The sequence below is a fragment of the Halichoerus grypus genome, chromosome 7 (assembly GCF_964656455.1).
Source record: "Halichoerus grypus chromosome 7, mHalGry1.hap1.1, whole genome shotgun sequence".
Taxonomy (NCBI): Eukaryota; Metazoa; Chordata; class Mammalia; order Carnivora; family Phocidae; genus Halichoerus; species Halichoerus grypus.
The window spans coordinates 73,404,239-73,424,786 of record NC_135718.1 but is presented as its reverse complement, the minus strand read 5'-3'; the positions used below and the strand labels follow the sequence as shown (position 1 = coordinate 73,424,786).

Sequence of the window (20,548 nt, the reverse complement as noted above, 5' to 3'; positions counted from 1 at the left end):
GCTGCCCAATGGCATTTAAGAGTCTAACATATTTCATCTGTTAAAAACGAGACAACAGGCCCCAAATGGAGTCACTTAGGCTAAGCCCCACATCACCAACCCAAGACTCAATTCCAGTTTCTGCTCGCCCAGGAATGGAATCTTAAACAGTCAATAGCCTGATCAGCACTACTAGGTCATCTGCCCGACAGACCCCTGAAGGAACATAGCCTCGCAATAACCAACCGGCTTTTTTTGCCTGGTATAACTTCTCTGTTCCCGCTTCCCTCTGCCCATAAAAGTCTTGCATTTTGTACAGCGCCTCAGAGCTCCTTTCTATCTGCTAGATGGGATGTTTGCATGATTCAAACACTGTGAAATCTGGGGTGAACGAAAACCCCGACCGTCATGCAAATCAGTCACTCTTGTTCCCCAAGTATTTACCTCTTCCCTCAACCGTGGCTTCAGGAATGCCCACCTTGTCCCACATCCGGTCCTCAGTCACCCACCTTGTCCCACTTGGCCCGGAGCTCATCCATGGTGACAGTGCTGTAGGGATTGCTGGAGCTGATTCTGATGTTGTAGCTCTGGATCACCTTCTCCACCTCGTTCTGGATGGCCATGATGGACTGCCGCTCACCATCCGCCTCCGGCAGCGTTGCCTTGAACTGCTCGTGGGCAGTGATCAGACTCTAACCCAGGGACAGAAGTGGGGAGAACTTTACTGTCGTGTGAATTTTACAGGCTTCGCTGTTCCTTCTGCACACGTGTGAATGCCTTTTATGAAGGCAGGAATCTCTGCAGGGAAAACAAATTCTGGATGTTTTCATAAAGCTATTTGCTGCACCAAAGTCAGGTTCCTTGAAAATGGAAAAAAAGATAACCGTGATGACTAATTGATGCCTATGAATCCAAAGTCTTCAAAAAAAAAAAAACAAAAATAAACCTGTTTTCTTTTTTTAAAAAATGTTTGTTTTCATAATTTTTGATCCCCAGTTACTGTTTCGGTCTTACTCTCCATCGACAAACAGAACTTAGCTGCCACATTTGCTGCCTTTATACTTAAAGACCACCAGGAAATACAGCCCTACTTCTCAAAAAGAAAAGGCCACAAAAAAACAACTCTTTCCCCCTAAGGCTTTAAAATCCCATTTATCAAACCTATCCTTTGGCCCTAACGCATAAGACAGTGGCCCCTTTGTTCTGCTGTGTGTAGATGCCACGTAAACCACCTCCCAGTGCCAAGCTAACAGTCATTTTAGACACTACAAGAGACTGGCTGCAATAGAGAGATCGACCTTTCACCAAACAAAGAAACTACATCATGCATCCAGTATGGCTTCCATGGCAAACTTAGATGTCTCACTTACTCCAAAAATAAATGATTTTAGGTTGCTAACCTGTGCTTAAGAATGCATGCAAATAAAAAAAAAAATGCAATGTTCAACAAAGTAATTTCTTTCCCCCTACACCCAGGTGCAAACCCTTCTAGAATATTCCTTGGCAGGGATGTGTGGATTCAAATTCCTTTATATTTGGAACCTTCAGCATTCCTTCATATTTGGATTCTTTTTGATGATTTACCTATTTTACAGAAAGAAGAATTTAGAAGTATTTTCCCTTAATATTCCATTGTACATCAAATTCATTGTACACTGGTCTCTCAATAGACTGGGTCCTGGCTCTTTGAGAGTAACCCTCCTCCCTAACGCGACTACTTATAGAAGTCTTACTCACAACTTTGAAGTTCTGGAAGAAATCAGAAGCAGAACATTTTGGTTTGTGGGAGACAGGAGGTGCTGCTTTGTGGTTTCTTATGCCTTAGGAACCAGCAAAACTATATAGATCTTAAAAAACAGTAATATGCATATATTTGCAAAGTACTTAACTCAGCAGCCAATAAACTCATACCTTCCCACGAATACCTCCCAAGAGCGTAGATGTCTATGTTGCCCAATGATTCCACGGTATTTTTTAAAGAACAGGTCCCTTTAGATGTATTCACCATTGTCTGATGGATGTTAATTTTTCAGTTGCAGCAAAGAGAAGTATACACGTTTTTAAGATAAGGGTCAAAGGGTAATTTGGGCTTCCTAGCTACATTTTTTTAGTAAAAAACAAAAGAATTCTACATTTTTAAAATTACAATTCATCTCTAGCGCAGTACGAGCACGAAGCTGGGGGTTCAGTTACCTGGATTTCCTCAATGCTGTGGACAATGAACATGTCTTGTAGGTCCTCCATGGCACCTTCCATCCAATTGTTGAAAGGAGCCGCTCTCTTGGCAAACTCCAAGTGAAGCTGATCAATGGTTTCTAGCAATTTCTCAGTTCTCTGGAGGTAAGTTAAATAGAAGTGTTATCACGGATGAATAAAAAAATTCTCTCCGAAGACAAACAATCAACCTATTATCTGACACTGTGTTAATCACAATGCGCTCATCACTAGCATGTGTATACACAAGATCAGCCAGTGTTCATGATTAGACTGAGCCCAGCAGGTCCCTCAAGTGGCTTCTGAATCAAAAAAGGATTTAATAACATCCACAGTAGCCTTGTTTTCAAAGGAGAGTCCTCTGCTCCATGCTACTTTTCTGAAAACTGAGAATCCGTAGGGGGGATATAGTAACTTGCTTTCGGCTAACATAGTACCTTTAATGTTAGCTCTGATTCCCTAACTACGCTAGGTAACAACACTCAACACACCGTCCTCACTTTATAGACAACAGTGTGCAGAGAAGATGCACGCCTTTCTCAGAATTCACCTACCTAAGTGAAGACACAGAACTACAGTTTAATGTTCTCAAATCCTCATTCAGGATCTAACACAGAGCTCCTCTCGGCCTTTCTGGCCACATGGAAGCAGATGGCTTCGAGCCACAGAAAACACTGTACTTGTTTCATGGGGCAGAGATGCTGGGGGCAGACAGGGAAAGCACCCCCTATCTATAAGTCTTCTGTCCTTACTCATTTTTTTTCTCCTGTTCTAAAGTGTTTGTGGCGGGGGCAGTCTCTGTTTCATGCATGGTCCTTTATCTCTCACTTCCTTTCTTTAGGAGACTATGTAACAGCCGTTTGGCATCTAGGAAGCTGGATGTCATGTATTTTAAAAGTGAAAAGACTCAGAAAACTGGCCATTGCCTCCTTCCTTCGCATTATAGGAGTCTTCCATGGTGAGAGACAACGGGGACAGCTAAATACCATCCACTTTCTGCTGCTTATCCAAGTTTTATACTTGACTAAGGCCAAGTTCATCCTGGATCTTTTCATATCCCTTTTTCTTTCAACATTTGCTGCCATTTTGCGTTTGCCTGGCAACACGTGAAGTTCTTCCTGATTCCCCAAGTCAATATACTCTTTATAGAGGGCCCTTTGGGAATTCACTGTAATCACTACCTGATACAAAATGGGTTTATACCCTAATCTTATTAGCTCTGGATTTCTTTTTTTTTTAATTCAAAAGTATGCATCACTGAAAAAAAAAAAGCATGCTTCACTGAAAAAAAAAAAAAAGCACGCTTCCCCACTCTATGGATAAATTATGGGACAAAGCTACCAACTTTGCATTTCACGCTTTATCCTATTTTTCACATTCTCTGTGGCAGCTCCTTTCACGAGACAACCTGTTTTGTTTTAGACGCGGCATGCCACAGAAAAACAGGGAAGATTAGTAACAAGGACTTCATTCAAGAGCCTCTGTGAAAAGATCTCATGTCAACAGGTGGCTGACGGGATGTCAGGTCACCAGGGCTTCACCTCCAGGGCCTCCCTCCTCTTCTGAGTAAGCGTTCCCAGTCTGTCCCACTGGTCACAGATCTTCTGACACCGATCGTTGATGTTCACGGCGTCGTGATAGTCCAGTTCACTGGGGGAAGTGAAAATGAAGATGAACTCTCCCTGATGTTATGAGGAAAACAGACAGGGGCTCAAAATAAACTGATTTTTTTTTTTTTTAAAGATCTGACAGAAAAATGGCAGGGTATTTCAGGGTTTTGTCAACTGTCACCAAGGCAAACATGATCATTAGTCTTTGACAGATTCCAGGAAGAATGAGTAAAACTCTTGCTGGTCCAACAGTTTTCTACACAGACAGAAATGCTGTCTCCTCAGTGCCCCAAGCTGACTTCAATCTGGCCCAGCCCCAGAGTATTATTTTTAAATGGCAGTGTACCTGTAAACAAAGCCAACCACCTGACCTGGAGGACAGTCCTGTGGGCCGCCTGAAGCCACAGTGACTGGGACAGCAAAGTGAGTCAAGGGGGAGGGAAGTGTCAGCTTGCACCCCCTTGTGTCCTTGGTTCCCCTCAAAAGGCACTGGGCTTCAGGGCTGGGGTGGAGTGCCACGTCCAGAAAGGATGCTGTGGCTTCATCTAGCACTGCAGGGACCTTGAAAAACTAGCAGACCAGAGAGCCCTTCCTCTTCTGGACAGAACTTCTGACTTGTCTAATGCCCCTGGTGTGACAGCAAGAACAACATGGTTTCTTACAAAGTAACCCCTCTTCCCCACCAGCCCAGTCTATGCAACCTACTGTGGTCTTTGTAAGGTGAATTTAGCATTCAAACAAATTCCCAACTAGAAGGTTCACCTCATATCTCTGGGGATAAAAAGTTAAGATGAAAGCAAGACTCACAGACGTTTAAAGACACCTTTAGGAGAGACTTCTTTGCAAACAGTCCAAGGCAAACTTTAAGGAACCCCCTTACCCCCATCCCGCCCACCCACCCATCCTACTAAATCCATTTCCCTGAGGCTTAAGTTTATTTCTTTCTTCTTTCGACTTTAAATTAAGACAATGGTTGCCCACCACGTGCTTTTCTTTTCCTCTTAAATAATATTAACTTGTCCGGTCCTGAATATTATTGCTTCTGCTACTGAATAAAGGGCGCACTCCGTGGTTGTGAGCTGAGGGTTCTTGCAGGGGGTAAAGCCTGTTCAGCTTACAAGCAGCTTTCTACATACATATAACCCTTCATGCAGCTGAGATGTACTTAGCTTCTTGGGCTCTTTGCTATACCCCGCAAAAAACAAAACATACCAGCCATCTGCACAGCCTTGAATACAAAGTCAAAAAGGCTACGGCTCTTCAAAATGCAAATATCACGGAGAATAAAGACTTCAAGAATAAAAACCACCACCTGAGATCCTTCTTTGGATCCACAATGGAGACACCAATGCTCACTTCCCCATCATTACCTTTAGGGGTATATCCATTTCTCATTTTTCTAATTCATAGAAAGGTCACACAAAGAGTTCTACAAATACCTGCTCTCAAGGAGTGAGGGTTTGCATAACTGTACATACTGGTTTTTCTGCACTTTGAGAGCTGCACGAGCACTTTGATTTATTACTTTAGGAAAGGTAAAAAGGACAAGGAAGGAATACATTGAGATGAATGCAGATTTAAATTTTGTATGTGGTGCCTCTTTGGACAGTGTGAAGAAATTGACACTGGGGATACCAGGAAGAATAATACAAAATTACTCCTTAAATTTTATGGGCAACACTTAAAACCATTCCAAATTACTCACGGGAGAAGTTATAGAGCATTAAATAGCGTGAGTTTCTTTCCTCCCTTATTTTAATTGCAATTGTTAACAAGTAGCCAGACACCCAACATTCAAGAAGCATGCTCTTGTAAAGACCACAAATCTAGGGTATAATCTAGTGTACAAATTGGATTCTGAAGATCACAAATGAGTAAGAGTTTATTTACCAAGGCAAAAAAATAACAGGATACTCTTAAAAGAGGCCGTATCTGTTAGTTCACGAGTTTGCTCTAGTCAAAAGTGAGAATATGAAAGTTTTAAACTTTAACATAGGAAAATAAATGTTTATTATATGTTTTTAAAACTTATTTTGTGACAGTTATCTTTATGTAATTTTGGCTCTGAAACTTCTGCAGGTATGTCTATGATTACAATGAGGGGGAAGGGAGTTGGGAATGACATCCGGTACTTATCCAAAGGGGGCAAGGGTCTTTAAAAAGAGGCTTCGAGAGACTGCAGGGAGGTGTCTCCCCACAGGTGGGCCAGAGCCAGAGGCTGCACCCCACAACAAGTGGGACCTGAGAACTCCCCCTGGGGCTTACACCAGCCTGGACTCAATCCATGTTGGTCCCTCCCATAAAATAGAAAGCACGCAAATGAAATAGCACATATTTGATGACCCAGAAAAAGTGGGGCCATGGTGTCTCCTCCCCCGAGGTAAGGCAGGCATTTCTGTTTGGTGTGTGGATGTCCTGCACCCCGGCCTAGGAGAGGTGGCCTTTCCAAGCTGGACCCCAGTCCTCCACGCTCACTTCTCACCCTCTTGGAAGCAGAGCTGCCTGGGGTGGGGCTGCGGGGTGCTTGTGGATGGGAGGGCACGGGGATCCTAGCCCATCCAGAGAAGCAAAGCTGAAGTCTGTCGAGCTGCTTAGAAACACAGAAGCCTCCAGCTTGGTTCTCCATAAACTGAGTATGGAAACTGCCCTGGAAATGCTCTGGGAAGCTCTCAGGGGATTCCTTCCATTGTACCGCGGCCCGTGGGCTCGGCGGGCAGAGCTGCGCGGCTGCATGGGAGCACCTGGGCCTGCGAACCCAACAGCACGTACTTGAGTTCCTGCGCGATGGCCGCTATCTGCTCCACGCGGTCCTGGTGCGCCGCCAGGTCGCTCTCAAAGGCCTCGTGTTTCCGCAGCAGGGCCCGGACCTCGGTAAGAGAAGCCGACTCGTAGTCCTTCTGCAGCAAGATCTGTTCTTTGCCTGCAAGGGTTGCAGAAGGGAATACGAACACTCTGATGGCCCACATCAGCTTCCTGGCACCTGCAAAGTTCTCGGTGATGCTTATGATTCCAAAGAACCAGGAGAAGGGGGTAAACACGGTGGTGCTGTTATCAGTTTCCGGGCTGTAACTGTGCTAACGTTGCCTGAGTCCCTCTGTGTTCTAAAAGCTTGTGTCCAGGGCGCCTGGGTGGCTCAGTCGGTTAAGCATCTGCCTTCGGCTCAAGTCATGATCCCAGGGTCCTGGGATTGAGCCCCGCCTCGGGCTCCCCTCTCGGCAGGAAGCCTGCTTCTCCCTCTCCCACTCCCCCTGCTTGTGTTCCCTCTCTCTCTCTGACAAATAAATAAATAAAATCTTAAAAAAATAAAAATAAAAGCTCGTGTCGACACATAAAGGGGGGAAGCATGCTGAGTCCAGGTGAAATAACAGATCTGCATTCTGCATAATCCTGAGTAACAAGTATCTGATTTTCCAGTATGTGATGCTCAGTTAATAATTATTAGTTCACAAGAATTACCTGGGATAGTTAGACAAGACACTTGTACTCTACCAGGCTGCCCTCAGTTGAACCTTGACCCCAAACCTTTTTGTTGGAAAGCTTTATTTTCTGTGGTTAAATACAGGCTGTGGTTTTTTTCCTGACAATACTAGAAGTTTCTCTCTCTGAACCTCCACCTATTTCCCCACAAATATTTCTTAAATCAAGCAACTGCTGTGGTTGTAGATGGACTCACGTTTATTCCCTGGTTGATGACCTTTAGACTTTAATTCTATAAAGCTTGAAATGGAAGGCAAATTTTCACACATTTAACAATGACAACACAGCACTTCCTATGCGCCAGATACGGATTTAAAAACTTTATATTGTGAACTCATTAAATCTTCATCAAAAGCCTCTGTTGGAGGTATTATTGGTATTCCACTTTGAAGAGGACACTGAGGCACTGAGAGATTAGGAGCTCATCCAAAGCACATAGCTAGAAGTGTCAGAGCTGGGACTCCAACCTGCCTGGCTCCAGGCCCATGCCTCTCACCCTCTTGCTGGGCAACATCAACAATCAGACAACACCAAAGCAAAAGGGAACCAAAGGATGAGGGGAACGTCCCTGACCTTTCTCAAAATAGATGATGTGATGGGGAGAATGTTATGTTCCTCTACCTCAGCAAAGAGCAGACAGCCAAAAAAAAAATCATATATATATATATGATCATAGTATCATGGCTATGGAAAGAGATACGTTTGCAAGGACTGAAAGTAGATGAATCTAAGTGAAATAAGGAAGCTAAGACTGTAGAAAATGGTCCCTTGCATTCCTCCTTCCAAGCAGATTTTCTCCATGGGAAATTCTGTTGCTTCACGGCATGTAATAAACATGCTAGCAGCAGAAGCTAGCTTCTGGGCCCGGGCTGTCTGACCGACAGGGAATAAACAGATCCTTGTGGATCGAATGGAACAAAAGTGGGGGAAGACAGAGGGAGGCCAAGACTTATGTAAGTAAGTGTGGGAAGAATGCATTTCGAGTGCCATTTTGTGAAAAAGTACATTATCTGCTCCGCTAGAAAAGAAGTCTCCCCACCCACCTCCTGAAGAAACCCAGGACTGGGACAGCGGTGTGGAGAGGGGCGGGGACACCTGCCCACAGGGTCACTGACGGGGTGTGTAGAGGCCGCACACTGTGGCTCTGCCCACAGCTCAACCTGGATTTTCCGGGAACCCAACCCCAGGCTACTGCACTTGCCGTAAGCCCACGTCTCGTGCGTCGAAGCCTTCTGCCTGAACTTCTCCGCTAGGTGCTCCACGCGCTCCAGCCTCCGTATCTCGTTCAGCAGCCACTCCTCGTAGCCCTTCTCCGCCTGCTCTAGCCTCTGCCAGGCACCGGCAATGTCCTGGGGGCATTCAAGGACAAGCAAAGGCAGGTTTGTTAACCTGCGGCCCGGCTTTTCTACAAATCCCCTCTCTGCCACAAGTCTGACCGGTTTTCTTTTGTGTTTTCTTCTCCTTGCTTCCCCCTCGTCCAGCCCCCAAATAACCATTCTGCTGTTTTGGCTTTCAAAGGTTTTACTTACCGCCCGGCCTTTTTTAAAACTAACATGGTTGTTCTCACCAGCCAATAAATGCCTGATACTTGTCCAGATGTGGACAAAGGCTTACAGGGCTTTAATTTTCTGGCTTGAAAAGGACGACGCCTCTAAGTGACTCGATTCAAATCAGACTGGGCTCAACCAGCCAGCCCGCCATCAACAACCATTTCCTGGACGCTAGCAAGAGAATTTTATAGAAGAATAAATGACACCTATAAGGTTCCCTGCCCCTGAGTAGCTTGCATGACTGCTGGGGGAGAAAGGAGAAATAAGTACAGTTGACCTTGAACAACACGGGGCTTAGGAGCGCCAACCTCCCGCACAGATGAAAGTCAACGTACAAACTCTGACTCCCCCAAAACTTAACTACTAACAGCCTACTATTGACCAGAGGCCTCACCAGTAACGTAGACAGTTGATTAACACATTTTGTATGTCATATGTGTTATATACCATATTCTCACACTAAAGAAAATGTTATTAAGAAAATCAAAAGGAAAATACATCTACAGTACTGTCCTGTATTTATTGAAAAAAAACCCATGTGTAAGTGGACCCGTGCAGTTCAAATTCGTGCTGTTTGAGGGTCAACTATGATTAAACAAGGTCACTGCAGAGAGTGATTGGCTCTGAGGTAAAAACTAAACGCGGTCAGGTGATGCTGAGAGCCCAGTGTGGGGGGTTCCTTCAGGTTGGTCACTTGGAGAAGACGCGTCTGAGGAGATGGCATGTGAGCCGAGTACCTCAGTGACAGAAAAACCCAGTTACGTGAAGAGGTGGGAGTGAGCGCTGAGGCCTGAGGGGGGCTGGTCCCGTGTGTGGGGGGCAGGTGAGGCCACGCGGGAGTGGGGGGTGCAGCAGCAAAGACCCATCTGCAGGGAGTGGAGGGGGTCAGATCACATGGGATCCTCTAGGCCAGGTTCACGAATCTGGATCTTAGTCTAAATACTCTGGGAAGTCACAAGAGGGTTTTGAGAAGGGGAAACACACTCTGGTTTCCATTTTAAAAAGAGCCCAGCTGCGCCTGGGTGGCTCAGTTGGTTAAGCGACTGCCTTCGGCTCAGGTCATGATCCCAGAGTCCTGGGATCGAGTCCCACATCGGGCTCCCGGCTCGGTGGGGAGCCTGCTTCTCCCTCTGACCCTATCCCCTCTCATGCTGTTTCTCTCTCTCTCTCTCTCTCAAATAAATAAATAAATAAAATCTTTAAAAAAAATAAAAAATAAATAAAAAATAAAAAGAGCCCAGCTGCTGCTGTGGAGATAGTGAATTTTAGGGGCCAGTGAGAGGGGCATTGCGGGGTGCAAAGAGAGAGAGAGAGAGAGAGAGGTGGCTCAGCAGATAGCGATGGCCATGCAGGTGGAGCGCAGAGCACAGATTCAAGATAGAATCTGGATGCCAAGCCAACGGGACTGCTGAAGAACTGCACACAAGAAGGTGACAGAAAGGAAGAAGCCGGGATGCCACCTGGGCTTGGGGCGTCCGTAACTTAGGGATGGTGATGCCACTTGCTAAGACAAGCATGAAACAGAGGGCCTCGGGGATAGGTCGGGTCTGAAATGCTCTGAGACGTCCGCGCAGATACATGAACCTGGAACTGGGGGAAAAGTCCGAGCTGGAGATGCACAGCTGGGGAGGCACTGGCCTTCAGGTGGTGAGGAAAGCCACCAGCCCGGGGGAGATCCCCTGGGAGGTACGGGGCAGAGGGTCAGCACCATGCCCGGGAGAGGTCCTCCCACGGACTGGGGTGGCGGTGGGGGGCGAAGCTCTGCGCGTGTGTGGAAGGACTCCGTGGGGTGGGAAGGAAACGGTGAGGTCGAGAGTAGAAGGAGTTTCAAGGAGGCGGCGTGGTTAACGGCGTGGTTAAAAGGGTCAAAGTGGCAGAGAATATGGAAATGGGGCCTCTGAGCCCAACAGGAACGGTCTCTGGAGGGGACAAGCCAGGTGGCTGCAGGGTGAAGAGTAAAAGGAGTAAAGGAGCAGTGAGGGGCTAAGAAGGGTTGCCACCAGCGACTCCTGGAGGTTCTGCAAAAAGGGCAGCCGAGGGCCAGCACTGTGCTACGAGGAGCAGAGGAGGTGGCAAGGTTTGCGATTCTCGAGACCCAGGTGCGGGTGCAAGTGACTCTGGAGAGCAAGGAAGCCAACCATGCGGGGAGGGAGACCCATGCAGCACCAGGCCCTGGAAATGTGACCGGGTCCTAAGCACAGGTTAGAGAGGGCACGTGATGCAGGTGCCAGAAGGTCCAGCGGGAAGACACGGCCAGGTCATGGGAGGGCAGGGGAGGCGGTAAAGGCCGCTCTGGGCGGGGCACCACCCCAGGAGCAACTGGGGCCAAGAACCGCACACTGGTGGGGAAAAAACATCCCGAATGACGCGGTTACAGGGCCCACATCCTAACCATTCGCTGAAAGGACCTGTGGCCTTCTGGGCGGCCCGTCAGAGAGGAGGCTTCAGAAACAAACCGGGTCCGGGGGCAGGCACTCACCGACACCATCTTGCCCTCGGAGGGCATGAAGGCGGGCCGGTTGCTGATCCGCAGCTTGGTCTGCAGCGTGTTGAAGTTGATCTCCAGCTGACACTTCTCCTGCACCTTGGGCGGCTTGTGCTTGCGCCGGTAGTCCCGGAAGTCCTCCAGCTTCTTCTGCATGGCCTGCATGGTCTTCTCGGGGGTCCGGTTCTCCAGCCAGGGGATCGTGCGGCGAATCCATTCCAACAGCTGCTCCCAAAACACACAAATACTGCTGGAGACGCCAGCAAACCCCAGCCCCCCACCCCCAGGTGAGAAACAGAAGCACCTGACAATTGGAATGCATTCCACCGAATGTTCCTAAAATGACAGAGTATGAATAGAATACTCTGGACTGAAGGGAGAGGATAAAAAGGCATCTTTAAGCACATGCGCTGTGGCATGAATGAAAACTTCAGCGCCGCCCGCCCCCGACCCCACCCCATGGCCACTGGTGATCACCCCCACAGTCCCACATACAGGTCGAAAACTGAAAGTCAGCACGAGTCATGTTTCACAAGAATGTGACATTTACAGGAAACTCAGGGACTAGACATTAGCAGACAAATGCTGGATGGAGCTTTCAAATGAAAAACAAAAACCTGACATGGGATGGAAACTCAGAAAAGGACTGGGTTTAACTTAAAATGTAATTCTATTTCAAATAAGCTCAAATCTCATGAATCTATCGACCAGAAAGATACATTGTAAATCTGGGACTGACTCAATGCCAAGTTATATTTTAATTTATCATTTTGAGGAAATCCACATGATAGAAGTGAAAATGGTAGTGAATTCCTAAGAATGAAGTATATATGCCCCCTTCTCTCAAATTACGAGCAAGTTGAAAAGCCACTAATAATTGATACTCGTAATTACTTGGAAAATGACAGCAGGTAAGAATAAAAATTCGCTAAAATGGTGATACACCCACAGTCGAAGGGTTTGAGGAAGATAAATGAAGGACCAGGGAAGAAAAGGAAGGACAGAACTACTGTCTGTCCTTTGGTCCCGGTCGTGCCTCTACCCTGAAGCTGGTCCCTGGGTTAAACAATGCTGCCAAATCGAATTTTCCCATAGCAGCAATATGAAAACATAAACTCAATATCATCAGATCAGATTACTATTAACCACTCCTTTGGAAGACTTATTCCAAGTATCCTGACACTCTTCCCAGGACAGACCAAATATCAGGTAAATCAAGTCAGAGCAAAAATCATTTGGTCACAGACATGTGTCACTGTAACTGAGTTCAACCCAGAGAGGGTGTGGTGTGCCGCTCACTCAGCCCATCCCTTGACTGGGGGAAGCAACATGGCAGCAGTGATGAGACTGCTTTGTTGCTATTTATGCTCTAATCAGAACAGAAAGAAGAGCAACATGGAAAGTGCTATTCTAACCAAGAATCTGGCTGAAGAGCTGCAGAAGGCATCATGGACATTCATGCTCAAACACCTTGGATGGGGGACTCTGTCCTCCCCACATTTCCCTCTAGATATTCATAGACACGCACACAAGGCCGAGCCGTGTCTCACAACGGGCTGGGCCAGTGTCTGGGATGCTCAGTTGCTGCGTGGAGCAGGGCTTCTGAGTAACAGAGGGCACACTAGGTGAGTTGAGTAACCAATGAAGCAGGAAAAAAAAATTAGTAATGCGGTGTCCCCTGGGGGGTGTCCGACCCTGGCAGTGCAGAGCTGAGCATAGAGTCACATCCCACGTGTCTGCAAACATGCAAACTACCTCTATGCTTTGGGACAGTTGGGGAGCCCATTGTGATGACTTTTGTGCCAATCAGTATGTTGCTACAAGATGAGCAACCCCTGAGATCAAGTGGATTTTCCCACTTTGATTCTGTCCGAGACGAAAAATGCAAAGAAAGAAAACACTGACAGCCGGTGTGTCCCCCTCCATGCCTCTCCCTCTGGGTGGGAAGGGACAGGACTGCCGGGCACCCGCTTCCTTTACCTCACTTGCTAGCCTCTCATATTCTTCCATCAGCCTCTCATTCTCTTGATTCACAGCAAGAACCTTACATATCCTGTTAGCCGCTGTCTCGGCCTGTAAAACACAATAGGTAAACAGAACAGCTCCGTCGACAGGGATGCGCATGCACAAAACAGAACGTGGTGGGGCAGGAGAGGAAATGAGGAGATGGCGTGCTGATTCAAGGTTGGGGTGGAGGAAGACTGAGGGTATGGCTGTTGAACACCATGAGTCATTTCACACCTTGTTTTACACAGACTTACACGGCAGGCTGAATGTACTGTGGGGAATAATGGGGAGATACCATTAGTCTAAAACGCAAGCTTCGTAAAACATCAAGCAAGTTAGTGACAGAAATATACAGGTCAAGGAAGCCGAAATCCCCCGTCCCTGAACGTCCACCTGAGCATTCTACTGACCTCATGACTATGGGGCCAGAACTCTCTAGATAGCATTAGCCTTTGGAAATCAAAGCAAAAAACTAACCGGGTCCTGAATCTATCTTGTCATTGCACCGAGTTCGCTGAAGCCCTCTTGTCCTGAAATGAATACACCAGAACTTGCTAGATGGGATCCTTCCCCAGAGCTAAACCTGCTTTAAGATTTGTGTGACCTCCATGAGACGTCATCAAGGTATACAGAATTCTCAGTTATCATCTTGTGGAGGGGAACTTGGGCCAGGGGTGGCAAAGTGCCCGGAACCATGACCATGTGACGACTTAAGAAGAGCAAGCTGCCCCTCCTGGCCTCCAGCCCGTCCCAAAGCCTTGCCTCCAAAGCCCCGTTTGCAGTTAGCATCATTTGCTGGTGACGGTCGTTGAGAAATCACAGAAATGACACATACTGTGTCCCCCACCCCCAGTCCATCCGTTTTCTCCAAGTAGATTATGTGAAGGGGCGAGAGACAGGTGAATAAGGAGAAAGCTGAGGGACGTTCGCCCACAATGTGTGTCTTAAGAAATGTGAATTTTTCTGAGGTTTTCACATCGTTATCCTTTCACTATTTCAATTCAATTAAGATTAGTCTTGAAAGGTGTTAGAACAAATCACTGAACAGTGAAGGCAGTTTCTAGGCGGAAAGAACAAGGGGCACCAGGAAGGCACTCATCTGTCCTTGTCAAATCTCCCCGTCACTGTTCAGTGACCGTGGCGCCATTTTCAAGGCACTTTTTTTTTCCTAAAGCACCAACGTTTCCCACAATTAACTAACGAAATCAAAGCAACATCTTAGAAGGAAGGAAAGATTTAAAAACAAAAACAACAACACTTCAGGAACTGTCTGAAGTTAAAGCTGTTAAAAAACACGAAGGATTCACAGTTTGGAACTTGGCGTATTAGGTCATCACAACACACTTAAGATTCCAAGGTAAGATGTGAAGCGCACGAACACACACCCACGTACGCGCACGCACACACACGCACACACAACTAAAACCGGTGCAGAAGAACTGCACGGCAGCCCCGATCGACACGTGCTGAATACCTGCTCCGCGCCCGCAAACGCGTGGTAGAAGCAGGAAACGTAAGTCATGATAGCTCTTTCATCGGGTTTGGGAGTGTTCACAATGTCTGAAGGGAGGGAAAAAAATAACACAGAAAACAAACACACATACAGATGAAGAGTAGAAACCAGGGTGAACAGAGGGAAGAACAAACTGGTTTACACCGATCCATTTTCTGTGTGTGTCTGGGGCCCACAATCCTAAAGCTCAGGAAGGCTCTCCAGCACGGACACGGTTTGTGAACAGAAGGGCTTGAATGACTTGAACCAGCATGTTTTTGTTGTTGTTTTTTTTTGTTTTTGTTTTTGTTTTTGTTTTTTAATAATCAAGCTGAGGGCTTTCCGCCTCCCCCGCCCCGTGATGAGCTTCTACAAGTGCAGTCAAGGCATGAATACGGGGACCATGTGCTACGTATCAGGGCTTGTTATCACTTCCTAGTGACTCGTGAGGCCACGTCCGCTCATCTGTTGACCATATCAGGTCCTCTGTCACTGCTGCTCTGAGTGACACGTCTCGCCTTGGGAGTGACATGCTGGGAACACTGGCAGCGCCCCAGGGCCCCCTCTCTCCTGCCCCTTCCCCACCCCACCTTCCTGTCGGCTTTCTGGCTCCTGGGTGGGGCGGTGGGGGGGGGGGAAGACTCACTGGAGAGGACGTGGCTTTTAACCTCTTCTGTGCCTACTTACCTTGCCATTTACAGAAATCACCAAGGGTAACAAAACCTCTAAAGAGAAGGACAGACATGGCTCGTACTTATTGTCATTCTTGCTACCGTTTGTATTAGCTGCCGAAACCACCAACGGGAAGAGAAAACAGGACCGTGTGAACACACAACCTTTCTCCTTCCACCTTGGCGACACCACTGTTTGCTGAATTGCTTTTTAACTTTAAACTTCGTTCAGTCACTGGATAAAATGCAGTTAAAAAGAGACCGTGTAATTCCCTAAAGGGTAAAGCCTAGTCATCGGGTTTTCAGAGGGTATGCCTAGAAAGGATGTGGGGTTGTGTCACAGCATGGAATCTTCTGGAAAACAAACATGAACAGCATACTACTGCATGGACAGAAACTAAGTTTCAAAGAAAACTAGACTAAAAAAGACAAATGACTGCCTCCTCAGAACCAGACAGGTCTCCTTACTCAGAGGAGAGGGGAAAAGAGAAAAACAATTGGGAAAAAAAAAAATTAAGACACAGAAGGTGAAGGGTGAGTGGTGATTCATGTTTTACATCCTCACCTTCTGTGCACCAGCAAAAGCATGATAGTAACAGGAAACATAAGTCATTATGGCTCTCTCATCAGGTCTGGCAGTGTATACTAAATCTGTGTGGAGAAAAGAAGGTTAACTGCTCGGATGTTCTAGCACCCGCAGGCTTCGGCCAAGTGCTGCCTCGGAGAAGTCAAAGCAATGAATCTCCCCACCGCACCCCTCCCACACTTATGTGGATAAAACGTTGGCTCCAGTCAAAGAAGTCGGACCTACAAAGTCATTGCTCTCTGTGTACTTTTGAGAATTGCCAAAGAGAAGGACACAGCTAATGCAGAAGGGCCCTAAATGGGCAAGGAGGTCATATCCATGGCCAGAATCGGAGTTCTGGAAGCCCACAGGATGCACGTGACAGAACATTCCCTGAGACTTTCTCCCGCTGCAGACACAGAGGGAGTCAACTAAGATCCCTTCTGCGAGTCCACACAGAACCTACACACCCAGGAACCCAAGCCTGGTGCTCACCTTAAGGAAAGGTTTGTGGAGGAAAATAGAGAAACAACTTCCAGAACCTTTTAAAAAGCACAGCAGATGGTTAAGAGGAGGATAAGTTTCTCCAGTGTTTACTACGGGTAACAGTTCATGGGAGAGTGGCCCAAGGAGCCACTTGAGAATCCCCACTGAGGGTCCAGGCCCCCACACAATGACAGGAATTGAGGTCAACAGCAAGGCTGCGCTGGAGGGACGAGCATTCTGACAGGAGGCAACCAGCTCAGGACTTGGCCGAACCAAGGACATGCTAACACAACGCTGTGGGGGTGATAAGTCCAAGGGCAGGTGTAGCAAGGATACAGAGTCACGGGCAGGGAGACCTGCTGGGTAGTCCTGTCGCAGTGAGCCCCACACCCAAGTCAGTCAAGTTCATGATTGACAGAAGATTCCTGTGAGAAATTACACAGAAAATACTATAGTATGTAAGCATTTTTCTGAACCATTTAAAAGGAAAGGAAAAGGAAATAGACGAAAATGTGTCACAGGGGAGGAGGAAATGAAGGGAGTACCAGCGCATCTCATTGGCCTAAAAGGATTCACAGGATGGACACATGCCCAGAGCAGGACTCAGAGGCTAAGGAAAAACCTACCGACTAAGAAGCGTGTCAGCAGGCCAGAGGAATATGATGGTGACCCTGAACTCACCCTCGATTGCAGTGTATCAGGGAGGCATTAATTTACTAAATGTTGTCTGTTTTCTCCTCTCTTTAGTATCCTAGCTATTAATTCGAGTGGGTACACTCTGGGTAGTTATTTACTCTATGGAAAGGTCAAAGGAGATGCCACACAAATGTATACTTAGCTTAGAGAGGACAGACAGACAAAAAAGGAAAAGGAACTATTTATTCTATGTTGCTACTTCATTATTTTACTGACTCTCTCCCTCTCAAGAGTTTTTGAAAACCATCAACAGATTCGGAGGAGCGTATTCAAGTGTTAATGCCCAGTAATACAGGTGTTTGTTAAAATGGTTAAATTAATGAATGGGTAAAGTTAGAATCCTACTTTGAAGGTCACTGTTATAAGTTGCACTGTGTCCCTCAAAAAGATATGCTGAAGTCCTAGGTCCCACCCCTGGTAGCTGTGAATGTGACCTCATTTGCAAGTAGGCCTTCGTAGGTAGAATCAAGCTGAGATGCGGTCCTCCTGGGGTAGGGAAGATCCTTAATCTAACATGACTGATGTCCTTATAAGAAAGAGGGAATGAGAAGTAGAGACAGAGAGGGAAGAGTAATGCTACCAGAAGCCAAGGAATGCATGGGGCTTTCTGAAGCTGGAAGAGACAAGGAAGGAACCTCCTCTAGAGGCTTTGGAGGAAGCATGGCCCTGTCAACAGCTTCGTTTCAGACTTACAGCCTACAGAATCATAAGAGAATAAATTCCTGTTGCTTCAAGCCACCTAATTTATGATAATTTATAATACAATCACCAACAATAAGGAGGAACAGAAGATTGACAATTGACTATAATCAAGTTCTTTGCTTTTCCCCAATAATGCCAATTAGGGGAAGAAATGGGCCATGACGGAATAATAGTATTAACAACAAACACACAGCAACGTAAGTTCCTTGAGGGCAGGACCCTACCTTATACATCTCATTCTCTCCTGAAGTACCTAGCAGAAGGTCTTGCTCATGGTAGGCACTCAATCTATGTCTGTTGAGTGGTAAGTGAATCATGAACAAGTGAAATGAATGGATGGTCTCCACATATCTGTGCTTTCTATGGTGTGCGAATTTATCACATATACAGCGCACAAAAGTTATTTAAAACTAGTCCCCAGCATGAGTGATGCTCAGCTGCAAAATACTTAGACGTTCTTTCAGATCTAACTAAACTGAAGTTAATTTAGACCCAAAATGAAACGTGGAAGTTTGAGAGGTACATGGATGCCTAAATGTTCCTTATTCTCTATTCCGATTCTCTAACTTCTGGTTGGAAGGAAGGATGTTTTTCCTTGTGGAGTCCTGAGCACTTCACAAGAAGATTTATTTGCTAAGCTTGTCTCCATGTGGTAAGAAAAATAACAGCGTGTTGTTACAAAAATAAAAATAGTTAAGTTTTTCTTTGCAGATCACAAACTAAAGCATTCCGTTTCTTTGCCAAAGCTGAACCTTTTACCAAATTCTTTCACTATAGTTTTGCTGGTGTGGTTTTGAGCAGGATTTTTAAAAAGAATTCATGAACGAGCTGCAAATGAAATGCTCTTCACACTCCTGTGGCCAATGACAGAAACTTCTTCAGATTCCTAAGTACATCAGATATAACCTGGCTACAAAGTTTTATAAATCCCCACTGCATGGCCACTGCATGACTAGGCCACAGACTTTATGTAGGTCAGTAAACATAATTTTCCTCTCACCTTCAGCATCCAGCATTTTGGGAATATCCAGGTGCTTCTCTGCAATTTCCATGGCCAGGTTAATATTTCCTATTGGGTCATCCTGCATGAAAAACAGCAGAGCAAGTGTTTGAATATATCTTTTGAACAGGAATTATGAGTAATGTGTTTTACACTCCTCACTTTTAGAAGGAGACCTCTCCACGCACATAACCACCATAGTGTAAGTAATATTCCTTCTTATCTTTTTCCAGTCGCTTCAAACATTTAGAGAAACACCAAAAATGATACGAACCCCACACAATGCATGCACACTCCAAATCATAAAATGTGAGCCCAAGGTTTAAGAGGACAACTGTTTTGCAGACAGGAGAAAAGCTGTCAGATCTTTTCTCATGGGCTGGAAAGAACACTCCGAATACCTCCGAGTTGATTTTCAACTCTATTGATAACAACCTTTAAATGATTCCAGAAGAAATCATGAAACGGACATTTTCCAGATCTGGAAGGTGATCACAGAGAATACTTAGTACAATGCTTTTGTTTGAAATATAAATACAAGCTGAGGGGTAAAGAGAAGGAAACATGCTAGTTGGTGAAACTTCTGGATCCCCAAAGAAGGTGACAAGATGGCTATAAAGAGCAAAAATCATGCTTCTAGGATGCCAAAGACTGAAATTGTAAATGAAAACTGTGAGAAAATTTTTGTTCTTAAGATTATGTTTATCTTCACTGTGAAATTGGTTAAATATATATATTTACATACATACATATATAATATAATAAAATAGATTTAACCACAGGTGTATAACCAAAACACCGAAAAATTTGAAGACTTGTTTTGATCCGCTTAAGACATCATTACAAATCTGAAATGGGATGGGGGTAGTTAAGATAGAAAATCAAACTGAAAACTAGTGTTAGTTCAGGGATGGCTTTAATGAATTGTAACATCAAAGCCACTTAAACACTGTAGAAACTGCAATGCTTTACAATGAGTACATTTGAATAGGCTGAAGTAATTTTTTTTTTTAAGATTTTACTTATGTATTTGACAGAGAGAGACACAGTGAGAGAGGGAACACAAGCAGGGGGAGTGGGAGAGGGAGAAGCAGGCTTCCCACCAAGCAGGGAGACCGATGCAGGGCTCGATCCCAGGGCCCCAGGATCATGACCTGAGCTGAAGGCAGGCGCCCAACAACTGAGCCACCCAGGCGCCCCTAGGCTGAAGTAATTTTAAAGGGCAGACTTTAAAAACACACTCACGAGGCTCAATGAAGAAACCCAAGTAAGTTTCCTGGCCTCACAGAGTATACATTTCAGGCAAAACATTTTTTTCAAGTAAATGTTTTAACAAAGCATATAATCATATCATTAAAAGAAGCCATATTATAACGTAAGTCTTACCTGTGTATTTTATGCATATGTTTATAAAGCCAAATTGCTGAGTAAAAGTTTTTCTTTTTGTTTTAAATATATAAGAAAAATTTCAGCGTTAAAAATAGATTGATTCTGAGACTCTGTGAACACTATCTCATTTATACCGTAACTGAGAGGGAGAAAATATGACAGTGAAATATTTTCTTGCCTCAGCTACTGGCCATGTGACGTTGGGCAGATTGCTGAATTCTATAC

At 45.7% G+C, this 20,548-nt stretch overlaps 1 protein-coding gene across 2 annotated transcripts in view; it reads right to left on the bottom strand.

Moving 5' to 3' along the window:
- ACTN2 (actinin alpha 2) overlaps positions 1 to 20,548 on the bottom strand; it is a 65,949-nt gene that overhangs the window by 8,986 nt on the left and 36,415 nt on the right. The window contains exons 7-15 of one of the 2 annotated variants that reach the window (XM_036074097.2): positions 18,935 to 19,016; positions 14,797 to 14,882; positions 13,296 to 13,388; positions 11,310 to 11,540; positions 8,482 to 8,629; positions 6,573 to 6,723; positions 3,735 to 3,843; positions 2,173 to 2,313; positions 489 to 671 (exon numbers count right to left, since the gene is read on the bottom strand). In XM_036074097.2, the coding sequence (XP_035929990.1) occupies positions 489 to 671; positions 2,173 to 2,313; positions 3,735 to 3,843; positions 6,573 to 6,723; positions 8,482 to 8,629; positions 11,310 to 11,540; positions 13,296 to 13,388; positions 14,797 to 14,882; positions 18,935 to 19,016 (1,224 nt within the window). Of the gene's footprint in view, positions 1 to 488; positions 672 to 2,172; positions 2,314 to 3,734; positions 3,844 to 6,572; positions 6,724 to 8,481; positions 8,630 to 11,309; positions 11,541 to 13,295; positions 13,389 to 14,796; positions 14,883 to 16,050; positions 16,137 to 18,934; positions 19,017 to 20,548 lie in introns of both variants that reach the window. The other variant, XM_036074096.2, reaches the window with a different exon arrangement.